This window comes from Gymnoscopelus braueri (assembly GCF_963280865.1).
Source record: "Gymnoscopelus braueri genome assembly, chromosome: 4".
In the NCBI taxonomy this organism is placed as follows: domain Eukaryota; kingdom Metazoa; phylum Chordata; class Actinopteri; order Myctophiformes; family Myctophidae; genus Gymnoscopelus; species Gymnoscopelus braueri.
This window is the reverse complement of record NC_137605.1, coordinates 40,245,857-40,271,133: the sequence shown is the minus strand read 5'-3', so window position 1 is coordinate 40,271,133 and position 25,277 is coordinate 40,245,857. Positions and strand designations below refer to the sequence as shown.

The following is a 25,277-nucleotide window of genomic DNA, read 5'->3' as shown; positions in this document are numbered from 1 at the left end:
TCGGGAGTAAAAAAGAGGAACAGTCTTTATTTATTAAAAGGCAACTGCCAACATGTTTCTACCTCGGAAGGTCTTCATCAGGGTGAAAACATTTTAAACCACTTTCAACCTGGCGTCCCTATTTTGGGCATGTAGGCAAAAAAGAAACCGATCTACTTTAAAAAAAACAAAATAGAGTATTAATAGGGCTTAAGTTATTTCTGAGAGTTAAATTAACACTACGGATTTTACTATGTGGGCTGCTTTGCATAGCGAGTCACCACCACATTGTTATATGAAAATGATGGGAGTGTCCTTTGGGCTTACCTTAAACTACTGATACTGTAGTAAAAGTACCGTAGTACTACAGTAGGGCAGCATTAGAACAACAGTATGTATAGGCAACTGTTTGTGGCAATATTGGCTTTAACATGTGGGATTTGCAACTGGGAACAAGCCAATTTGGTTTTAAAGTAACAAACACTCTATGATGTAAAATGTAACAGCTCATAACAAGTCATCGCTGTTCATATTGCCTCAAAACATTTGCCTTTGTATGATGGGTCTTAATGTGTGCCTTTGCTAGTCCCACGCACCATGCTTCCAAATTGTAACTATTCCATGGACGGTATGCTACCTATATGCCCTAAAATCAGGGTGATACTGTATGTTCAATGCTGCAGTGGACCTCATATGTGACTTAATCCAAGTGCAATCCATGTCACTGACAAATGTACTAAATGGTATTTATAACAAGACAAAAATTTGTATCACTATTATCTATGAAACAACAGATCCTGACTTTTTGCAAGACTACTTGTGTTTTATTTCCCAATGAGAAAAGGCGTAACATTTTTATTTCAATATATCCATATTTAACATTTAAAAAAATCTTGTTGGAGAAAACAAATACAGCACTTCTTAATTTTTCATGACATGGACATATTTGTTGTCTGGGCACCACTGAACTAGTTGTCTAGCAACTGACAACTGTAATGGCTAATGCCAATACCGCAGAGTGTTTTTGGCCAAAAGACAACAGAAGAGCTACAGAACTCAAGTACATACAGTGTTCATGTGCCAAACGAACAGTCATGCCTGTATTGTCTTAAACCTCAGCTATGCCAACTTGTAATGTATGATACCCACAGGGCTGTCTACACTTCCCACAACTATCAGCTTGCAGTTCACACTTAATCCAACAGATGGCACAGATGGGCTGATAACAGAATAGCCCAGAATAAAGTACTGTTGTGTAAAACATAATATGGCCATCAACCAAAAATGTAAATTTGTATTTTATATATTATTTTCTAATAGACATTTCTAGTAATAGATGATTTCAAATTTCTCCCAATCATTCCTTGCAAATGCAAATCAAAGTTGTTTTTCCCCTCACCTTTTTGACATAACACTGCTGATATCTGATAGATTTCTTGCTTTCCTCACATTGACATGTATGCTGTTCTTGTCATTTCACCACATACTGCACAACTAATAACTGATGCCAAAGTGATTTGTTTTCTTATTTAATAATAGAACATACTCAACATAAAATAAAATGCATTGCTCAACATGTACTGTATCATCATAACAGTCACATAAGAGTTCAAGTCAAAATTGCACCATCCTGGTTGCACCACTTCAACTGTACCCAACAGACTAGGCAAATCTCTTGCCTGAAACCAAATAGTATAAGTAAACACAATCATTTGGTTATAAAGGACAGTCATGCAGAAGGACAAAGTGAACAAAATATTTTCAATTTATATAAGCTGTGCATCTTACTTTGGTTTCAAATCCCTTGAGCGCAATGCTTTCTCTAAACAATACATTTGTAGATACCAAAAATAGCATCACCTTCTGAAAATGTAATAATTTTTGTTTCCTGATAAGGCACATTATTATTATACTTCCATATTTCCATTACACACTGGTAATACTGTAATCACATATTGAGCTTTAGCAGCCACAGCACAAAATGAGCACACATATGAAATACAAAAAATAATAACATTGGAAATATCAAACATATAAAAGTGAAAAGAAGAAAGGTAAATAGAAAATATAGGCAACATCAAGGAATCACAATACCATTACTTTGCTTACATTCATTTTCTTTGAGTTTCTTGACATAGTTAAACGATTGTATTCGTACCCGTGACCAAATCTAACACTGCATTGCTTTAAATGAAATCTCTCGTTTCAAACAATAAACAAATCACGACTGAATTCTCTTCCCGTTTCTCCTGTATTATCGAAGAAATCCTCTAAATGTGTCATAACCAGAACTAAAGCCCAAATCAAACATTGCACTTAAAACCAAACTTGCAGTCCTGTTACAACTGCACTCAGCTAAGGCCAACTATAGGTACGTTTATTTCAGAGGTGTATTTTCAGAATTACTTTGAGCCAAGACCAAAACTCTGCTAGACAGATGAGTGTCCCTTTTTCAGCTATAGTTCCCCGCTCTACTCCAGAGCTATCACTTTTACCTCTCCTTCCTCCATTTCTATCACTTTCTTCAAACTGTGCACTTCCAATGCCCACTTGATTGCATCATTGTCCCACTGCCTGCCCCCCACCCTTGCCATTCTTTCGAATATATACATTCAGGAATCCATTGCCGTATTAACAGTGAGAGTATTGTACATTTCTATGTACAGTATGTACAGTCAGTCCATTGAACTTTGAGAGGGGATACTCTCAGAAGTGGAAAAGGTTGATAAAGCCTTGAGGGGAGACAGACATAGTACAACCTTCCGGGTTGTTGGCTGTGCAGGGGTGACTTGTGTCCTAGGAGGAGAGACAAGGAGAGAAACACTGATGATTTGTTCATGGGTTTCCACTTACGTGCAACAGTAAGGCCTGGTTTAAACTTAGTCGCAAATCAAAACTAGCAACTAGCATGGTCTATTTTGGCTGCGCAGAATGATGCGCAACAGAAAACAGAAAAAAAGAAAGAAGGTTCGCTATGGACAGTCGTACACACAGCCACTTTATGCATGCATACACACACACATGCCATTTGTGTACCTTCCAGAAGAGAATGTGGCAGTGGGTACAGAAGTGCAGAGTCTCACTGTACTGCTCTCTGTGAGGATAGCAACGGCTCAGCTTGAAGTACATCCTCTTCCACTCCAACTGGCCCTTCTCGGACACCATTAGACGTTTACGGATCTGGAGAGAGGAACAAGCGATGGCCCAAGATGTTAAGTCCTTAGTTTAGGCAAACGTATTTCTCACAGTGACCTAAGTTAAAATACAGAAACATCTTGCAAGCCTATCATCTGGGTTCATGCATTGTTCTAGCTTATTGTAGTAGGTACATGTACAGTATCAGTATGCCGACTGTAATGACTCCTGTATTCCTATATGCTGCCATATTTATCGGAAATGCTTGACCTCCTTGTTAAGTGCTATTGGGAAAAGTGCTTCAAGGCGTAGGCCTTTGTTTTGTTTTTCTTTACTTATTGTGACTCTGAACCATAGCCAGTTGTGTATGGAAGTTCTTACCATCGACTAGCAATACATCAAAAAGGCTGTGTGTGTGTGTGTGTGTGTGTGTGTGTGTGTGTGTGTGTGTGTGTGTGTGTGTGTGTGTGTGTGTGTGTGTGTGTGTGTGTGTGTGTGTGTGTGTGTGTGTGTGTGTGTGTGTGTGTGTGTGTGTGTGTGTATTTTTGTATGGATCACTCATGTTCATTCTTTGACCCATCCATACCTGTCTATCGGTGAAGTGGTACTGGCAGAGTCTCTTCCAGAGCAGGCGGTCCTCGGTGAGGCTGCCCAGGTCAGGAGTCACCTGTCCCAGGCTAACCAGGTCCCTGCCGTCCGTCAGGCGCTGCATGATGTTGAGCTGCAGACTGGCCGGCAGATCGGTCAGCTCCATGCCTTTAGATGTGGGCTGCAGTGAAGAGAAAGAGAGGCACCAAGTTTACAATGCAGTCAAAGTGATAATGTGATTAAGTTCACATATATGCCCCTACAGTAAAAACCTGGCCAACATACAGTACACAGTGAATCTTCAATGAACATCTTGGGTCTAAACCAGACTCTTGATGCTACCACCCTGGGTACAAGGCTATATTCAGGCTGGCAGACAAAAATCAAGATTTTTGGCCTATTCAGATTTTAATCAGATTGATTTGATCAAGTCTGAACAGAAATAAAAACACATCGTAAATGTTTTTTTGCTAAATCAGACTTGAACCACATTCCTGGTGGTTTGAAATGTGATTCAAATGATTTCTAAAGATGCGTCTCAGTCTGGCCACTGAAGCCTGATTTATACTTTGAGACATTGCATAGTAAGTTGAGCATTTCTCAGACATATTGTATGTCATTACGTCGTTACAACAACCAAGATAGGTCGACGATGTCTGAATACACACATCTGTTCACTTAAATTTACAGTGTGGACAGTTTGTCCCTGAAGATCAGATATGAGAAACAAATGGGATTTGCCTGTTGTCTGAGCAAAGCCTTAAAATACCCACCCTGCTGATCTGGATGGTGTCCAGCTGCTGCTGCCACTGCAGGATGTTCTCCATGCGGTGGACCCAGGTGTTTATGTTCCCCACTAGGACAGACTTGCCCATGTCCTGGACGAGTGCACACAGGGACACGTAGAGCGTCTGCAGCAGCTCCTTAATGGGACGAACATTCTGCTGGTCGTCCAAGACTGTCAAGTAGAGCAAATCGCAACTTGTTCAAGTGACTGAATAAAGATTACCAATTTTATTCTGAGATTGATCAATCTCGACTTCCTGGAGCTTCCTAAACTATAGGCAGAGGTAGGCAAACAACTTTAATGCAATGATTTTTTTCCTTAAAAGTTTATTTAAGTCTAGAGGTGATGCAGGTTCAGTGTTCTTTGTCCTGCTGTAAATAACTGAACTTCATATCGATACAGGATCACTAGCTAAAGGGCCGAAATATTTATCATGAATCACTTAGGCTGTTGTGTTTGGGAGAAAGAACATTCAGTTTACACAATAAATTACACAGAAAGCTCTGGGACAGTCAATCCCTTAACTATGGCTCTAAAATCCCTACTGTGCATCATCGTCCCTGGTTTCTTTAGATGTGGTCACTCATTACCTTGGTACACATGTACTTGAACTAAATATGTTTGCGATGCTATATGCCAACAGAGGAGGAGCTTTTGTTCTGTTATGGTAGTCATTATATATTCATTCACCACTTCAGCTACTACTACTACCATGTCTGCAACTCCTTTAAGAACGAAACAGACAGAACAACAACAGAGTCATAGTAATGTTTGAAATGTCTGAACAACAAACAAAAAAGGACAACTCAGAAACAAACTTCTTTACATATGAATTTGTTCGCAATGCATGAAAGTAAACAACCATCACCTATGAATTCTCAGAAACATCAAGAGAGAACTAATATGTCTAAAGTGAAATTAAGAAGGAGAGAAAGAAGACAAACAGGTCTCACCTTTCTGTACCACCCTCTCCAGAATATTCATGTAGTTTTTCTGGGCCACTCCACTGAGTGAAGGGAGCTGGGACTTGGCGATGAGCTCCAGCAGCTATAGAACAAAGAGGGACACAGAAACCACATCAATTTCAGCCCATTTCTTCATTATACTTCTTGTTATGGTGCAGTCTTAACAAAGCTCACACACTCCCAATGATAAACACAGTCTAGAAAGGGGGTTATTTGGACCTGGTCCACTTGGCTATAATTCTCAGCAGAGGCTTGATCCAAGAACCACATAATAACAGCATTCTTGGCAGATCTTGCATCCCAGTCTCTTTAGAGAAGGAGCTAGAAAGGTTTCCAGACGACCAAGTTGTCAACAACAGTCTGAACATTAAACTGTTTGCTTTCTTTGATCATTTGACTCCTGAATCCTCGTGAAATCTGAATCACTTGACTTTTAACATGTGTGTGTATGTGCATGAGTGTGTCTGGCCGGCAGGACAGAAGGGTCTAAGGTGGCATGTCTGGTATGTAACAACAGAGGTTTGTGACATCATGGAGAAATTCAGCTCCAGATTGCTCAATCCTAACCCATAGCATTACTCCTTTCTCATCATGCCTACAGTACTCGCCAACCACCTGAACGCTTGCATCCCCATTCTGGACATGTCATAATGGCAAACATGCTCACAACATGATGCAACGCGCTGTGATGCGCCGCTTTGGGAGCTTGAAGATCGGCTAATTTCGGCAAAGAGATCAAAGAGATTTGGTGTAAAGGATAAGAAGAACGGGGCCAAGCATAGACTCAGTAGTACCATATTGTGTGCCATTTGGTGGTAAACCAGAACAAGATACCAAGCATTTCTCGCTGGGCAAGTATAATACTATTCTGTGGACAGTATTACAACCAAGCGTTGGGGTTTTAGACCTGAGGCCAATTCTGCAAATGCCTTCTAAATCCTAACAGTTTTCTGAAAAACTTCAAGACACACATCTGGTATCCCTGCGTACTCCCTTTCTTTGTCCATCGCAGCCCTCTCTCCATCCCTCCACCCTTTCATCCACCTTCACCCCACCTTCACCTCACCCACCATACTCCTCGTTGTCACCGCCCCATCAAGTGTTCCGCTCACATTCCTTGCAGAGCAACGTGCGTTTCCGAGTCTACTTTTAGCATCCAGTGTTAACTGACCTGCACTTCATAACTTGGCCTGCACTTCTGCTTTTCCAGTGTTTATCATGTCATAAAAATGGTGCAAACAAAACCAAAGACAATTCAATTGTTCACCTTGACCCAACACCCTCCCCCCCCCCTTCTGCCTGTGAGAGAACCTGATCTGTGTAAGTGAGACGGAGATAAATGAACCCTGCTAGACCAGTAAACACTGGTGATCTAGGACAGTGTGTCCAGACTAGGTACTAGTGTTACACAGCTCTATTGTTCTTTAGACTGATTACACTGCTCTATTAGCTGCAATATAACATGTACTATAAAAACGAGTCAGTCCAAAACTGTAACAATGAGAATGATAAATGACGTTAAATTATTTAATGTTAGAGTTTAACTACTGACAGTATATACACTTCTTTGTACGATGAACGGAAACCAATATCATCTGGCGCACCATGACACGGTGTGAGCTTATAGAACTGCTATATAATTTATGTACATATACTTCCTTTTTTTAATGCATTTTTTAAATTTGCCCAAGATAGGGATGTCAGGGTTGATGTGGTTAAAATGCAGAACAGGCTGGCAGAGAAAGACGATAAGTGATTGATTTTATTGTAGGAATATAATCTAATATAACATAATCAGAGTTCTCAGTCTAAGCATGTTTTTAGAGGTAGTAGGCAATAGAAACTGTTATAAACACTGATGTCTATGTAGGCCAAGTCGTGCTGCCTTGCCAAAATGGTAAGGTAATCTCCCTGTCTCCTCCTGACCAGAACTTAAGTGGTACACCCACAACAATGATTAGAAAATTAGCTAACTGGGCCCCTTGCCTAGAATGAGACAACTATTAAAGAGGAGGGAGGTAAAAGCACTGGGCAGAGAGGTTTGATTACATTTTACGTAAATCCTATCGTTCTATTGTGACAACATGTTAAAATCAGACAGAATACTTCCCCAGTGTGTTCTGTGTACCGAGGGTTTGCGCTGGAAGATCTGTCAGCCTCCGTTAAAGTCATCGAAACTCGTTCTTTAGCGAAGGCCGGAGGAGATTCTCCAGTGCAAAGCACACAGGAGGAAGCACTTGGAACTGCTGGCGTAGTGTTTTCACAATGTCCTCCTCTTAACAGAACGATAGGATTCATTGGCAACTACAGGGCCAAGTTCCCCTTTTAAAGACAGATGAGCAGATAAAAAGGGAAGAGAAGCAGGGAGGAGAGGGAACAGAATGCACAGAACAGAGAGGTGAGATGGTGGGGCAGTCAGTCTGAGTCATCCGAGGCCCAGTCTGATCCCTGTTGGACGGTTGCACCTCACTGCACAGCTTTCAGACCGCCCTCCAAGTTCAGGACAGCATATAGAACAGGACTGGATTGCTCACCCCCAACGTTCCCTCCCTCCCTCACCTCCCAGGGCTTAACCCCCCCTGAAACCCCACACACAGTCACAACAATGACCTTTGCCTACCAGCAACACATGGCTCTCAGTGTGTCTGTACTGTTTACAGCACCCCCCCCCCCCCCCCCCTCCCTCCCCCCTGCTCACATGGGAGCACATGTTTCAGCATCCAGTTTCTCATTCTCAATGGGAGTGAACATTTTATCCTATCGACTGCCTATATGCAGCCTCTCCTGTATCCTTTGTAATAATGTAAGCCCCCCCCCCCCCCCACACACCGAAAACATTAACTTTATTATGGCTATCTTGCGACTGTCTCCGTAAGATGGTTAAATGTATGGCAATTAAAGATGATTGTTCTATGCAAATCTATGCGATAACCAATTCTTGCTACACTCTTCAGTGTGACCTCACAGTCACATCTGAGTATCAACAGAGACTGAAAGACCAAGACCACCAAAACACAAACACCCATAGTACATACACACACACACACACACACACACACACACACGTACACACACAGTATCATCACTGAGAGAGACTTGTCTGGAGAGACTTGATAAGAAGCAGGCAGAGGCCTATACACCCTCAGCACGTACCAACCCTTTCCCTGCCAGTTTTGTTTAGCAGCAAAACGTCTGCCATTAACCAGATTAACACTGGTGTCCCATTATTAGGCAATTAAAAATACATATACATTCCAAAATAAGACGATCTACAAGCTCAGGCATTGCGAGTTTGTAGATCGTTTTTTTTGCTATCCGTCGCACAATGAAGTGTAGGAAGTGGTTGAAGTACCATTAACGACCACAGACCGAAAAAGCAGAGGAAGACAATGAGAGGAGACAAAGAAATGAGAAAAGGGAGATGAGGACTCACCCTGACGACGTAATTAAATCTCCTCGTGTCCTTGATGGCACTGCAGAAATCTAAGCGGTTGAAGGCTTCTCCCAGTGTACAATATCCGTGACGCTGAGGGAATTTAATTATCAGGGTATTAGTTTCTGATCTCAGAGTACAGAGTTTTCTATAGATGTCCATATTAGAAATGTTATTATAAGTTGATACAACATATTAGTGGCTTGTTACCTCCTTAGTGCTTCCTTTATGAACGTAAATCCACTTTTCTCTGTGGAAATCTGTGAAATTGGCATGATTTGCAAATTAGTGGCTTCCCTGATCAAGATACTATCTTATTCAATATTCTCACAAGAATTAGTCAAAGCATGTTATTGTGAACTATATGACCTTTATTAATATTACATGTTCATGAGTGCCCCATTCTCATATTTCCCCAAGGACTTTTAGCTAGGATACTATTTCATAACATAACTTGATACATAAGAAAATATACTTATATAATAATAGATTTTTTCCAGTTCTCTCATTGTTACTCACAGGGAACTTTGGTGTTGTTGTTCATCAGGTCTTTTTTCCTCTTCTTGGCAGCCATGTCATAGTTCAGAGACAGCAGCAGGTTCTCTTCGTTGAAACACTCTTTGTGTGCTTCTTCGCAGTAGCTGGAACAAAGTCACAGAGGGCACAGCAGACATTTCAAATAGCTGAACATATTTTTGTTTAAGTTTTTTTGTCATACAAGAACGTCCACGTGTATTCTGAAATTAATCAAATAAACAAACAAACCCAATACAATAATAAATAAATAATAAATCATTTAATAAATAATAAATAGGCCTATCCACGTACTGTGGCATTGTAATGTCGATGGTGTCGCTCGCCTTAAACTGTCAACGTGACAAAAACATAAGGCTCAACATTGGCATCTTTTCAGCAGTGGTGGAAAATACTCAAATGTTTTACTTAAGTAAAAGTATCAATACTGCAATGTAGAAATACTTTGTTACAAGTAAAAGTCCGGAATTCAAAATTTACTTAAAAAGTACAAAAGTATTGGTATCAAATGTATAAAAATCCTTTGAAAATAGCAGATCTACATAGGCTAATTTCAAATGGCCAAAATGTATAGGGCTGAAGTGGTTAATGTATGTTTTGTAATAATAATCAAAACCTACAAAGTAACTATAAGTTTTCAAATAATAGTGGAGTAAAAGTACAATATTTGCACCAGATGTAGTGTGGAGTAGAAGTAAAAGTATTACAAGTAAAGTAAAAATGCCTCAAAAGTATTTGATGTACAAAGATACTTTGTTTACACCACTGTTTTTCAGTACAGGGTATGGTTCAATTAAGTTCAGTTCAGTCTCCACATGCAGTGATAATAGTGTGCCAATCGTTTTGGAAAGTGAAGAGACTCGACAGATGTCTGTTAATCCAGTCACTTGTGTAGGTATTAATAGCTCAGTGATTAGCCTGGAGAGACAACACACTGGTCAGTGAGTGGTCACGATGTGACGGACAAAAACAAAGGGATTAGAAGACCAGTGGTTCCCAAACTTGTTAGCTCAAGACCCAAAAGAGAAATGAGACGTTTGCCCGACCCAAACTAGTCGGGTAAAATAGCAGATCTACAAGCTCGCGCCACGTCGTGCGCTTGTGTATCGGCTATTTTCACTACTTCTTAAACATTCTTCAACATTTGTCTTTCCAATTTATGGATTTTTTCTTTATTTTTTTTCATGAAATTTGGAAAAATCTTTGAATTTGTTTTTGAATTTTGATTAATGATTTTTTTTTAATTATTATTATTAAAAACGTTTTTATTATCGTTTTGAAATTTACTCGTGACCCATAAACATGTGTCCGCGACCCACAAATGGGTCCCACAGTGGATTAGAAGATGGAAACTGGTAGGAAGCGAGAGACTTCATGCTTTCTATAATAAAACAATATATATAATAACGGCTCACTCTCCACCTCTCTTTCTCTGTGGTGCGTTCATTGTAAACAATAAAAGCCTGGAGATCGAGGCTACGTTCATTGTTTCACACTGTCAAGAGCTGCGTTGAAGAGACGATGCCACAAATAACGCATGATGACAAACCTTTCGACGGAAATGTTGTTGTTTTTGTCGTCTGTATTTTTCCAACCCTCCTCGGTTTTGACCCAACTCTGACCAGGAGATCGCCAGTCCTGTCCCAGGAAAGGCATCTTTGATGATGATGGTCACTTTATAAGAACACAATCGAGAGAAAAAACTAAAAAAAACAATGCTTAACGTTTCTGAGGTTTCAAGGCCCTTATTTCGCTGGATTAGAAGAGTATAAGTGATGTTTCCCTGTCTATCTTGACTTTGATGTATCTCTGGTCTACTGTTGACATTGCGCAGCTGCTTTTATATCCTCCACTAGGTACCCGGAAATACTGGAGATCCGCCCCCATTGGAAAGTTCCCTACAACACGTGGCTTTGTTTATCATCACCAGAGTTGCAACACTTCCCAGGGACTGGATAGCATCAGTGGGGTAAAGTAACTAAGTACATTTACACAAGTACTGTACCTAAGTACAATTTTGAGGTATTTTTTTTACTCTACTGTCAAATTGTCTTTACTCTACTGTCAAATTTTCAGTACTTTTACTTTTTACTACTCCACTACATCTCAGAGGCAAATATTATACATTACTCCACTACAATTATTTGAAAACTTTAGTTACTATGTAGATTTTGATTATTATTACAAAACATACATTAACCACTTCAGCCCTGTATACATTTCGGGTATTTTAAATTTTTATACATTTCATACATTACAAAACTTGTGTAACGGGACATTCTGCATAATGAGTACTTCTACTTTTGGTTCTTTAAGTACATTTTGATACCAATACTTTTGTACTTTTATTCAAGTACATTTTGAATTCCGGACTTTTACTTGTAACAGAGGTATTTCTACTTTGCAGTATTGATACTTTTACTTGAGTAAAAAAGTACTAAAAGAGTACTTTTTCCACCACTGATCATCAGAGTTGCAAAACTTCAGAGGGACTGGATAGCATCACCTCATGATCATGATGATCACCTTTTCGGCTCTTTCTTCCTTTCTTTCTTTCTTTCTTTCTTTCTTTGCTGACAGTGCTTGTCAGCATTGAGTTTATCTCATTTTTAAAAGAAATAGAAGAAAAACATACTCACAGTTACTGAGAAGAAGTCCTTTGTTGTTACTCACCCCCATAACATTATTAATAGACCAAGTTGAGCTCAGGATGTCTTGTAACCCAGTGTAGGGTTACAATGTAGTTTCCCCTCCAGAGTCATCTAAATTTGTGTCAAAAGTTACCCTAGAGTTAACGAATGGGTAGGGTACCCGAGGCTACCCTAGAGTAGACAGACAACAACTGATAAAACAATAACAATTGATCTGCAGGAGCTCAGCTGACCTAGCACATTAGTTTGTTTATGACTTCATGGTGTGATAAAAGTCTGCATAGGTTATCTGTAATCGAACACATGGAATACACTAGCTACATACAGGAGGCTCCTGAAATAAGTACAAAGTTTATTCCTGTTTGTTTTTGGTCATTAATGTGTTTTTCTCCTCTTCATTTAACATAATGTGATATATATGTATCATTTACTATAGTATCATCGATTATTCAGCCTAAAAAAAACTAATGAGCATGTGATCACTGGTGTCAAGGTCTGCGTTTCTAAAGGGTTTAGTACTTATATTATCTGTGGCTATGTTTGAAATGCTTCTGCACTGTAGTAATGTTTATACAGCCTCAGAATGTTATCTATGTATATTTTTTTATTCTTTTCAGGCTCTAGGTGGCGCTGTGGCAGAAAACGGTGGCGTGGCGGGGAAATGTTGCCTAGGGCGCCAAATTGCCTAGCACCGGCCCAGTGTGTGTGTGTGTGTGTGTGTGTGTGTGTGTGTGTGTGTGTGTGTGTGTGTGTGTGTGTGTGTGTGTGTGTGTGTGTGTGTGTGTGTGTGTGTGTGCACCTACGTGTGTATGTGAGTGAAATAGTGAATACTTAGAAAGAACAGGGTGGGTGGATTCCTTGATCCTCATAATTCACAACACACTCAAAACATAAAAACACACGTGTGCATCCTGTTTTAATGAACAAGTGTGCAGATCTTCCAGGAACCAACAGGGGCCTGTGTATCTTCTCAATCACTCACTGCCAAGTGCCAACATTGTGACACAGAGCTTGTTGTGAGTGTTGCAAGCAGGCCAGGCTTGCTGATGTAGATGTTCTGCAGTCTCAACCCTATTGTAAGCTATAGTACGCAAACGTTCAAAAAACGTTTATTTCGTCATTAGTGTAAGTCCAATCAATTTGTTGAGATAATTTGTTCAAATGTAGCATGTTAATTATTATTACATTTACTCATCAATGGACCTGAAGCATCAGGAACAAGTGTGCTTGCTGTTTTATGTGTAGAATAGATGTCACACTGGTCGCCCCAATATAGCCTATGGAAAAGGTTATTCACAAGTTTAAAAAAATGTCACATGAGGACACATACAGTAGTGTAGGTGTGTTCTTATTATAGATTACAATTTAAAGTGCCAACTAATATGTTCCAGTCTGCAGCATTGACTTTTCCTTAGCCTCATAGGAGGTTAATGATGCCTGCGTGAGTCCTTTGTTGGGTGCAGTAACAAAGTGCATCCAAGGTTCATAAAGTAAAACTTTTACAATAGCATTTCTGTTAGTAGTTTTTTCTTTATTGTTTGTGTATTACATTTTGTTTATCATCATTGTGGTTCTTCGAAATATATAGAGGTCAATTCCAAGAATAGGTGAACATAATGTTGCCTTTGGAAAGTCCCAACAAATGCTTGGTCACTTTTGAGTGCCTGAGTGGGAAGCTATGATCTAAGGCTCATTATAGTGTGTGTAGTTAAGTTTAATTACTCATAAATGCCCATGACTCCTTTATTAGTACTCTGCTTAGTGTTAGTGTAGACATAGGATAGTACATACATAAAAATGTTGTAATGGGGAAGAGTTCTTGGATAACATCTCTCTCTCGCTCTCTGTTTTTGTTGTGATAGTCATAGGACAGCTGGACCGCTTGACACCCCAAAAAATATAAGCGCTATAAGCGCGCGCGCACACACACACACACACACACACACACACACACACACACACACACACACACACACATACACACACACACACACACACACACACACACACACACACACACACACACACACACACACACACACACACACACGAACACCTGTTGCTGTTCCTCCTGAACAAATTTCATCACTCGCAGTGTTGTGAAACCACGGTCATTAGTTGGTACCCTCTCCCTTCCTCTCTCTCTCTCCCTCTCTCTCTGTGTCTCTCTGTCCCCCCCTGTCTTTCTCACATCTGCCAACTAGCACAGCAACCAACAGGCCAACAAGGCCACATGCTGCACGTGGTATAACATTCCCCCCCTTGTTTGTTTCTCAAAATATCCCCAGTTCACCTAGTTTTTCCAGTCCCCCACCTTTTTGCGCCCACCCCCCTTTCAACTGTCACCTCTGACTCTGTTTGCTGGTGGAGAGTAAGAACCAGTGACTTGGGTTTCAGAAAGAAATGTAAATTCCATCCCTTGTAATGACTCCTCTTTCTTCACACAATATGCCTAACATTATTGGTGTCCAAAAGTAATTGCGGATACATACTATATTATGTCATCTATTCAGATGGTGCTTATCCTCGTTATTTCAAAAAAAATTGCAGGCAATCATTAATATTATCAAATTCTATAATTTATGTATATAAGACATTATTGGGACATGATCCTTGAGGCTCAGTGGGCAGGGTGTGTTTGTGAGTTAAAATCTGGTGTGTAGCATTAAGTGATAAGTCATGTGATGTCTATCTCCCCTCTTTCGCTGTCTCGCCAGACCCGTAACACTCTATACGGGTCTTATTTTGTCTGTATCTTTGATGTACAAACAGGTGGAGCAAAGCAATTGGAACAAGCTGTTTCAATTTGTTACTGCTGGATATGTACTGTAACACTGTGAGAGGATATCTTTTATAAGTCATCTTCTATATGTAGGCTACTGGATGACTGGAACTGGTCTGGGCATGTACAGCTTGTGTGTGGAGCGGAGCGTGACCAGGGGGGTTATAGACTGACTAGACACACAAGGTACATGTGCTGCTCACTCAGGTTGCAACTGGTGTCAAGTGACCCAGCAGCACAGCCACACGTCAGAGAGGAAGATAAAGACAAGGCAACACCAAAGAATGATTTGAATATTTATTGATATGTATAAAATAAAATAAACAGTAAATACAAAATGACAGCAATGCTGAAAATGTAAACAGGAAATAACTGTGCAAAAGCATGAGTAAACAAATTTAAAACATCCATAAAAATGTAAATGTACCTCAAATATTGTCTTTGAAACATGTACATTTGCTGCAATATCAAAAACAAACATACAGTACAAGGTGGAATTGCACACATACTGTTAGCTTTCAGTTAAACAACAAAAATACTTCACCCTTTTAATGAAGGCATCAATACACAGAACATGCACATGTAAGTAAAATAAGTAGGTCGGAGGCTTATTGTCGGTGTCAACCAGAGAGCGGAAGTCTATCCCTGTATTGCAATGCGCTAGACCCCTGGGAGATGGATTGCTGAGGTGGAGCGCAACACCAACCATCTGTTCCCAGTAGCTACTTACCGCATGTCTTGCCACACCCAAGCCGTGCTACGCATTCGCTGAGTTGGCGGTGCCCGGTATCGAACACATGACCTTGTGACCTTGTGGTCGAAAGGCAAGTGCTCTACCGACTGGACACAAACCTAATAATATAGTTCTCATCACGTTGATCTATTTTCTAGGAAATGAACAATACATGGCCAAACGCTAGGTTCATACAGTAAAAACAAAGGAATGTTTTACTTGCATTGCCATTTGCATGCATTCAGTTCATGTTAGTCTAGTTTGTTTTAACTATGGAATCTACATTTTAAACATTCCTTTTTTTAGTCAATCACATATGCAAACCCCTGCTATATTTGTGACATGCCCCAAACTCATCGTCTGTTGACATGCTATTACATTTTAAAACTAGAAAAATGTGTTCCTCTCCGCCAGGCCAGGTGGTTAGAAGCCAATCAGGATGAAATATGAAAAGTCAGACAGGTCCGTCTTGATGACATGACTATAGAGATAATTAGTCTTCTGGCATCCTGGTGGCTATAATAGGCCAATGTGAAAAGGGTGGAATTTCTTCCTCGGCCTAGTGGGAATGTGCGTGCAAAGTTTCACTGCAATGGGTTCATGATTTGAGGCATTTTGTTCAAAACAAAACACTCCTGCAAACTTTAGATGCCAATCTTAGCCAATCAGGATGGAATAGAAGAAATCGGACAGATCCGTCTTGATCACATGACTATAGAGATAATGTGTACCGATTTGCGTGATGTTTGGACTATAGGAGTAATATAAAAATATATGTTTTGCAAAAATCAGCCTCCTGGTGGCGCTATAACAGGCCAATGAGAAAAATGGTTCTGCTCTGGCCTCCAGTGAGTGTGCGTGCACAGTTTCACACCGATCGGGCCGCCGGAGCTTAGCTGTATACAGACGAACACACACACACACACACACACACACACACACACACACACACACACACACACACACACACACACACACACACACACACACAGTAAATAATGCTCTTAGTCTTACTAATATTGAAATACAAAAAGATCAAAATCATTTGATCAATAGAATGTTGTGACAATGACAACATAAAAATATAGTGCAAAGCATGACCCAGAGGTTCACTGACAAGAGCAGCAGGTTCAGTCCTGTGGATGAACAGCTGGGCGCAGCCCTGAATTAGACACTCAGTCCTGGGCTTTCAACATGACAAGTGAAATCTCATGATTTAGAGCAAGCTGAAAATAGTTCTTTGATCCATTGTGAAGTTAGACGGTTAGAATGTGTTTCAGACTGTCTGGCTGGATAACTTGTTTTTGGAGGCTTTGGTGTCATGCACAAGCGATACCAAAATCTTCAATAGAAAAATGCATATTCTACAAAGGTGGGGGCAAATATAATGTATAGGACACCAGACATGGAAAAATGAAAAAATGCATGCCCTTTGATTATAAATGTTTAGATTACTTCACGTGTGCTTGATTTCTCTTATCAGTTATTTGAATGACTAATCAGTCAGTTATTTTGCCCACATCTGGGATACACATGTCAGAGACACTGAACCGTGGTCAAACAGTTTATATGGCAGAGCCCCCTTCGATGTCCAAGCATCTGTTATGGGGTCATAGCACTCAAAATTGTCGGAGTCCTCTATGACGTCATGGCCATTGATGAAGCGTCCCCCCGTCACACAGAGCTTGTTGTTGAGCACTGTAGCAGAGTGGTGCATCCTCCTCTCCTTCAGGTTGGCACGCTTGATGAACCGGTTGGCCTTCGTGTCATAAGCAATCATTCGCCTGGTGTATCCTGTGACAGCAAAAGCAGAAATTAATATGGTAGTTAAAGTAGATACGGATCCACAAGGCGCTAACGTTGTTCTGTGCTGTGATGCAACGCTGGGATTCAGGGTCAAAATTCCTCTCTCATCAAAAATTAAGACTGTGTATTCTGGACATAGAAAATAGGTGGGAAATTCGTATTTCTGAATTCCTTATTGTGATTTTTTTATTACGTGATATTGAGACAATAAATGGGTTTGTCTGGCTGTGGAATGAGGAACACACTGACATGGGGGATTGTTGACTGTGGAGATTCCCTCTTTCTACTCAAATGGAAAGGCATAAAAGTCAATAAAATACAAGACTAGCCCTGGTGTTATCTGCTGTACCGATAACTCTGCTATTATAATGAATTACTTCAGTTACCTCCGATGATGTAGATTTTGTCATCAAGGACAACAGCAGGAGCCGACACATTCTTCACAGTCCTGTTTTCCATTTTACACCACAGGTTCCTGGCGATGTGATAGACCTACAGCAAAAAGAGTCCAGAACGAATATTTGACTAATTTATACCCTCTCACCGTTAAATGAACACTGTGATTCAAATGATTTTGAAGTGTGGGTGAATAGATTAGTGAATGAATGAAAGGAACAAATAAACAATCGCTCAAACAAAAAGTGAATGGGTGCATTGACAAAGGAATACAAATTAATTAATAAGACCACATTGTATTTTACCTGTATGATTCTGACAGGGTTCTGCATGTCATCTTCTCCTCCAAACATGTAGATTCTCTGGTCAATAGCAGCCACTGCAGGATGCAGCACAGCTTCAGGCATGGGTGCCATAGACTCCCACTGGTTGAACATGCTGTTGTACCTGTGGTTACATATCATTTTTTTAAATTCTACTGAATACCGTGACACATTTAATACGCATTTTATGTGCATGTGGTAATAGTATCTTCTGTAGTATTTGTGAATGGGGGGAGGGGGGGTAATTTGCTGGCATGCATTCCAGGATCGGGCTTCAAAAATATAAAGACAACAACCTTTTTAAGATTCGTCAAAAGGGGGTCTTTAACCATTTTCTTGCATTATTAGGTGAGCAGAAAAAAGGTAAGGGAGGGCTTTAGGGTTATGTTCTGTAAGAAAGTTACACTGTATTAAAGATATAACATGGGGAGGGGGGGGTACATTTAAAAGAATTGACTATTCAATTCATGGATCTTTCTCAACATAAGATGTGCCCTCCTCTGAACTATAGTACCAGTTGTTGGCAACAGTTTGAAAATGGTAAAGCAACCGATTTTCCTGTTAGAGATAGCAAAGATCAACATGACCTTATTATGGCGATGCATTCTTCTCACCTTTCTACACTGTTGCACACATGCTTATCAGCCCCGAGGCCTCCGAGGACAAAGATAAAGTGGAGGTAGGAAACACTCTGGTGGGCAAAGTGTGGTTCCAGCATGGGCTCTGCCATCCGCCACTGGTTGGTCTTCAGGGAGAGGGTGTAGACACTCCTGCTGACCTGGTTGTGCTTGGTGTTTGTGGTCAGGCCCCCTAGAACATAAAGGACACTGTGGAGGCAGACGTAGGAGGCTTTGTAAAGACGGAGGGGCAGCTTGGCTAGCCACCGCCACTGCTGGCTCGTCTCATCAAAGATCAAGGCGTCCCTTGAGGTCTGCTCACTGTTTTTCCTTCCTCCCACTAACACCAGCGTCTCACAGCAGGTATAGCGCCGAGGCGCTATCCACGGTGATTTCAAGTCAATTACGCTGCTGTCAACGTATTTGCAACAAACGGAGAACATGAGACGTCGGACAGATTCGATAAGCTCTGTGCAGAGGGTGGAGGACTGGATCAGTGGATCGTTGGCAATGAACTGGAACAGGAAGGTCGGGTGGATGTAGCGAAGGCGTACCTTTTTGAATAGGTCACTAATGGCACCGCGTCGGGATACAGGATCATGGTGGATCCACGCCACAAGGGTTTCGAAGACCTGTTCTTCCTCCGCACACAGGCTGTCGTCTTCCAGGTATCCCGTGAGCTCCGGCAGCGAGAGCTCACACAGATCCTCCGATGCGGACACGTCTGAGAAGCTCTTCATAGCCATCTCCTTGGCCTTTTCTCTCAAGCTATTGCAACTGAGGATCTCAGAGAGCCTTATCATGCTTAAACAGTTGTCTGGGCACAGGTGCTCCTGGAGGAAAGCAGAGCATGCCTCAAAAAGGTGGTCATATTGCAACATAGACGCCGCTTGCATCAGTGGCAGCACAATCTCCATGGTGATGCTCATGAGTCCCGTGTAAACATAGTCAATGACACCACTCAGAATGGCTGATGTGATGCCCTTCACATCGATCTTGGTCATCTGACTTTCCATGAAGTTATTGCAGAACATGGCTCTGAAGTACGGGCTGCTGGAGACCAGGACGTTGCGGTGACATGGGATCTCTGTGTAGTCTGAGCAGAGTATCACATCAGTCAGGACATTGTCCTGTCTCAGTCTGTTGAGCTGTAAAAGTAGATTGGAGGACAGCTCTGTATCCTTGTAGTGGAAGATGTCAGCTGGCTGTCTGTCCATGCTGGGAAGGAGAGAGATAATTACTGTGTGATGTTGCATTCAACAGCCTTGGCCATTAAGGCCCCTTGGATTCATCTGTCTAGAGGAGATTTAGTACTCAGCATCAGCCAACCAACAACTTTACCTTAGTATTATTCGCCCACATACCACATAATTTAGAATAAAATCATGTTCGCTAGAACATTGCTTCTTATCAGAAATGATATTAGACATGCTCTCTAGGGCTATAACTATGGGGCATTCTAGGTCATTCGACCGTAGGGCTGGCTACAGCATAGAACAGCAATCATGTTGGAACTGGCTATAGACCAGCTGTGACTTTATGTATTTGGGGCAATCAACAGCATTCTGATTTAAGCTCACTTGTCAGAACCATGAGGCCATGTCCATGTACAAACATCACTGTGACTTACTGTCAGGGATAAACATGTCTGAGAATAAGATCAAGGTCATACAAGTTCAATTTCATGTTCCTGTTTATTGCCATAAACTGCTGGAGTGAGTATCACTATAAATATTGTGATGCTTTGTCATTCACAACAAATTTAAGAGATACACCAAATCATAGGCCATATGTAGCAGATATGCTCATATTGTAATGCATGCCACTTGACTATTATGACAGGTGAACCTTGCCAGTATATTTCCTCAGCACTCATTTTCTTATATTATATTTTATTGGTAAGACCTGGGACAGTCTGATCACTGTGGAGACTGTTTGGCCTTTGAGAGTCTAATAGTCAGGGGATATTAGCAGAAAGATTTCCAATCTTGGAATAAATTCCTTACCAAAAAAAATCTTCACCAATGTGTTTGTAAAGGTGTCTAGTAACACAAAGACTGAAATTCAGTTTCCCTAGGAGAATTTTTGACAGCTGCTGAAAGTTTATTTAATTTAATTCTGTTTTAAGTAGCATGTGAGGGGTCAAACTAGGGTGTTTTTATGATTCTGAATCCATTGCAAGCATTTGTTTTGCACCAAAACCACTCCTTGGGCTAAAAACGGCCATAGCCATCCTTGTCCAGGTATACTTTTTGTGTAAAAAGCCCATTGAGATTGGGCTGTTTTTAGCCCAAGGAGTGGTTTTGGTGCAAAACAAATGCTTGCAATGGATTCAGAATCATAAAAACACCCTAGTTTGACCCCTCACATGCTACTTAAAACAGATTTAAAATTTGATTTTTTTTGCCAAAAATTCTCCTAGGGAAACTGAATTTCAGTCTTTGTGAGATGTGTTACTAGACACCTTTACAAACACATTGGTGAAGATTTTTTTTGGTAAGGAATTTATTCCAAGATTGGAAATCTTTCTGCTAATATCCCCTGACTATAAGTGGATCACAGCAGAAACACCTTTATGTTGCATGGTCAACTCACGGTCGCCTTTGTGTTCTGTGGATGGATAGTAATGTGTTCAAAGAGGATTAATGTAACTGCAAGGTGGTGTATCAATGTGTTGGACAGCAGGAAAAAAAAAAATTAGCAAATGATTGAGTCATTTGTTTAACCACTTTTTAACCACCAAATCTCTTAGCCGATTTACAAGCTAACAACGTGTCACGCTGCGACGCGTTGAGCTTGTAGATCTGCTATTTTTACTGCAGAATAGTGACGCTAGGGTTCAATGGTTAATATTAGACATTTACTAATATAATAAATCATGATTATAGCTTGACTGTATGATATTGAATATTCAATGCTCTGCAATGCTGTACAATATTTCTCTGAAGCTTTTACAAGAGAATCGAAAGATACAGAATGGGAAAATGTTCTATAACAATATGTATGAATTGTACAAGTTGCAATATATCTCTTACCTGTCGTTATTTGTTCTCTCTTTTATATGCTCTGCAGGCGTCCTCTGTGTTCAAAGCAGAAACTCAATGAATGAAAATACAATGAATTGACATTTTGCTGTACTTTCTCCTCTGGTCTCTCGTGTTGATGCTCTGTGCCTATGTGTTCCAGAGGGGGCTGTCTCTTTGTAGGAGCATGCAGTGCGCTGTTTGTTGTTATGATCTCTTTCCACTAGGCACTCATGTCCTAAAAATAGTAACGCTCTTTAGCAACTCCCCAGCAGACTCACATGTGACTATAAACTTTTTTCCCAGTATCTCACTCCCCATCTCAATTTTCTACGAACACCCCCCCCCCCCCTCCTCCTCCTCTCCTCTTTTAATCCCCTTTCCCTCTCCTCTTCGATCTCCCCCAATGTCACATGGTCCAGCACGTCTATTATGATAAAACTGCTATTAGATGACAGTTTGGCAGCTATGGTTGATTAACAGTGTAGCTGGATGGATGGTTGGCTGATGGGCTGGTGGGCTGAAGGGATAGCTGTCTGGCAGGCAGGCTGACCAGGTGGTTTCATATTTACTTTGACAAACAGGATTTGGTTACCAAGGAAGTGGAATAAATACAGAGATGTAAGAATGCCAGAAACAAAAATAAAATAATAACACCATGCCAAAAGCATACCATACATAATTTTCGAACTAATGCCGTTTTCTTGTTGTGGCTGCTGTTCAAGATATATAATTTCTCAGTTCCTCTTCAGTATATATCCGCACCACAGATAGATATACTATGTGTAAATATGTAGATTTAAAAATAAAATCCTCTCTCTTTCTCTCTCTCTTCCCCTTGCTCCCTTTCTTCTTCTTCCCTTTCTATTTTATGGAAATAACAAAATAATGGAGCTTGCACAAAAACGAATTTCACCCACTGTTTTACATCTTTAAACCTGTGATGTGACAAAGTTGATTCTGATTCTGATTTTGTTTTACTTACAAGTGGCTCATATTTGATGCTTCATCACAAGGGCAGATATGTGATAGCTAATATGACCATGCAAGATCACTTATTTAGTCCATAAACAGCTTGTGTTAATCATCAAACTACTGCTGAACAACACCAATATGGCAGTTAGACTGTTGGGCATCACACACAGACATGGTAACTTCTCAAATGATGCTTCATGATGAGTAGTATATGAACATCACAGTGGATCTCAACTTCACAGCACCATCTAGTGTAGCCTATATGCCTGGAGAAATGTCTTATAGTATTTAGACAAAGTCAACATCAGCCTATCTTATACAATAAAATCAGGAAACCTCTGTCCTTCTGTCTGTCCTCGTTCATTTTTTCCCTCAGTGGGTTGACCAATCGATCTGAATATTTCATTGCTGGATCCAGGTGTTACCAAGTTTGCATAGGTCTATGCATAGCCTAGGTTACTCTATACAATATTCAATTTCCATCACATCAATTAGTCATGTTTTCCACTACCTTATAATGTATTATTTTGGCATACAGTACAAGAGCCACCTCCCACCTTTGTTGTCTTCATCTTGGATTTTGGAACAAAAAAAGGTGGGATGTGGGACGTTTTTACCTATGAGTTTTAAAGTAGGCCTATATGGGGCAGGGCAAAACAAAACAAATAAAAAAAAGAAAGTGATGCTAGCAATAAATAATTGCTGGACCAAATTACCAGCTGGACCAATTATAGGTCTCTCTCTAATCCAATTTCCTCTGGCTAAAATGTTACATGCTGTTCAAGCTATTGGTTTTGAACTCTGACATGACGTGGACTTGGACTTCAGATCTGCTCTACTTTCTCAGTTCCTCTTCCGTTTATGGCTTAGTTACAAGTGGCTCAGTCAGTAATGTGTAGTCTATATGATGCTTCATCACATAGCCTAACCAGTCTCTATTTGCCCTGGGTGAGGGAAGTGATAAAAGGGCTTAGGGCTAAATGATAACTGTTGCCTTTATTATCCATTCAAATGCATGTCCATGCAAAATCACCAGTTTAGGCCAGGACAAAAATGCAAATAAACTTTGTTTGTGTTTTATCAAAAGGATAAAACACAAAAAAGCTTGTGGTCCATTGTGATTGCAATAGGAACATCAGGTGGATCCACACATTCGGAAGGTAATAATACTGGTCTCAGAAGGTAAAATACTCAACCAAACAGCACCATCTAGTGTATCTTCCTGGAGAAAAACATTATGTCTGCATATTGCACTTTTTATTTTATTTTATCAATACCCATGTATTTTAGACACTTACTTTAGGATTTTAAAATGAATCAAAAAAGACGTACTGTGTATATATATGAGCATAAACAACAGCTCACAATTACAAACTATTAGGGCAGAAGAAAAACAAACATCCAAGAGGGTTCCCAGTATACCTGCACAATAAAAATTATTAACACTCAGGATTTGACTGAGTTTTTCATGGACCTGCATGACATCTCTCCAGACAACAAGAAACTTCCCAGATCATTACATCCAAGCACAACAGCCAACCTGCTACCCCTAAACCTGTGGTTTGAGTAGAAGTCCAGCAACTTCACCCGAGCTGCAAACAGTTCAACAAAACAGTTCTGTACACAACTGCATAACTGTGCATTTGATTCACTCTGGTACTTCACACATCATTTATTTGTTTCTATACAGTCTTCATCTACTGCCCTCTTGACATTGTAGTGACAGACCTTAACCTTGCATCTATTTCCAGTGAAGAGATTTGGTGTGAAGGGGAAAAAGAGGGAGCCAAGTATAAACCCATGGGAAGAGAAGTGTAAAAGCTGCCTTTTTGTATTGCATTTCATATAACATGGGAATGAAACCCTTTGTGTTAATGCTATCCCACAGTCCATCAAGTATAGCGTTAAGAGGAAACACTGAAACCTTTAGCTTGATTGATTATTACATTTGTGGTATTGAGCTTTTTTATGAGAAGAATGTGTTCGCCTGCTTGGCATGTCAAAAGCTTGCAAGCCATGTGAAAGCTAATCTTTTTCTTCAGAAGGTTGAGAATAAATCACTTTCTTTCTCCCATTCTATCGTCATTGTTCCTCGTGGCTTTTGGCTTGGCCTACACATGGTTGGCACTTTGTTACTTTGGCTATAGAGACCATGCCCTCATACTGGGGGTTACTGATTGTGCACTTGACTGAACTTACTGTAGTGTTGTACTCAAAACACTGAATTGCCTTACTTTGTCTACAGAGACATACAATTATGTCAATTAATTTACCATGAATCAAAACTTAGGTTGTCTTTGTTGCTTAAGGAGATGGGTTGTTATCAAGAGATATAGAGATATATTATGCCAAAGTATCTGGTTTGTCTTAATATCGCTCTATATTGCTCTAGTATCGGGGTGTTTAAAAAAAGAAAAGAAAAAGAAAATAAACCATTGTATGTGCTGTTAGCACAGACAGTAAAATAGGTTATGGTACATATCACTTGGCCTGTCTTCAAATTGTGGCCCATTTCTCCTTTTAAACATGTTTTAGTGGAAAGATATGTGT

General features: G+C 40.4%; 2 protein-coding genes across 2 annotated transcripts; both read right to left on the bottom strand.

Annotated features, from left to right (window-relative positions):
• Positions 1–1,494: 1,494 nt before the first annotated feature.
• Positions 1,495–11,259, bottom strand: fbxo32 (F-box protein 32). The gene is made up of 9 exons (XM_080426485.1): positions 10,971–11,259; positions 9,407–9,528; positions 9,098–9,147; positions 8,888–8,980; positions 5,443–5,536; positions 4,476–4,660; positions 3,701–3,883; positions 3,016–3,159; positions 1,495–2,775 (listed from the first exon to the last, which is right to left on the bottom strand). The coding sequence occupies exons 1-9, from the start codon at positions 11,075–11,077 to the stop codon at positions 2,686–2,688; spliced, it is 1,068 nt and encodes a 355-aa protein (XP_080282611.1). The 5' UTR covers positions 11,078–11,259; the 3' UTR covers positions 1,495–2,685.
• A 5,328-nt stretch (positions 11,260–16,587) lies between these two features.
• On the bottom strand, positions 16,588–21,903 carry LOC308083271 (kelch-like protein 38). Its single transcript, XM_080425540.1, has 5 exons — positions 21,765–21,903; positions 18,727–19,947; positions 18,095–18,236; positions 17,780–17,885; positions 16,588–17,381 (listed from the first exon to the last, which is right to left on the bottom strand). The coding sequence occupies exons 2-5, from the start codon at positions 19,944–19,946 to the stop codon at positions 17,095–17,097; spliced, it is 1,755 nt and encodes a 584-aa protein (XP_080281666.1). The 5' UTR covers position 19,947; positions 21,765–21,903; the 3' UTR covers positions 16,588–17,094.
• Positions 21,904–25,277: the final 3,374 nt, after the last annotated feature.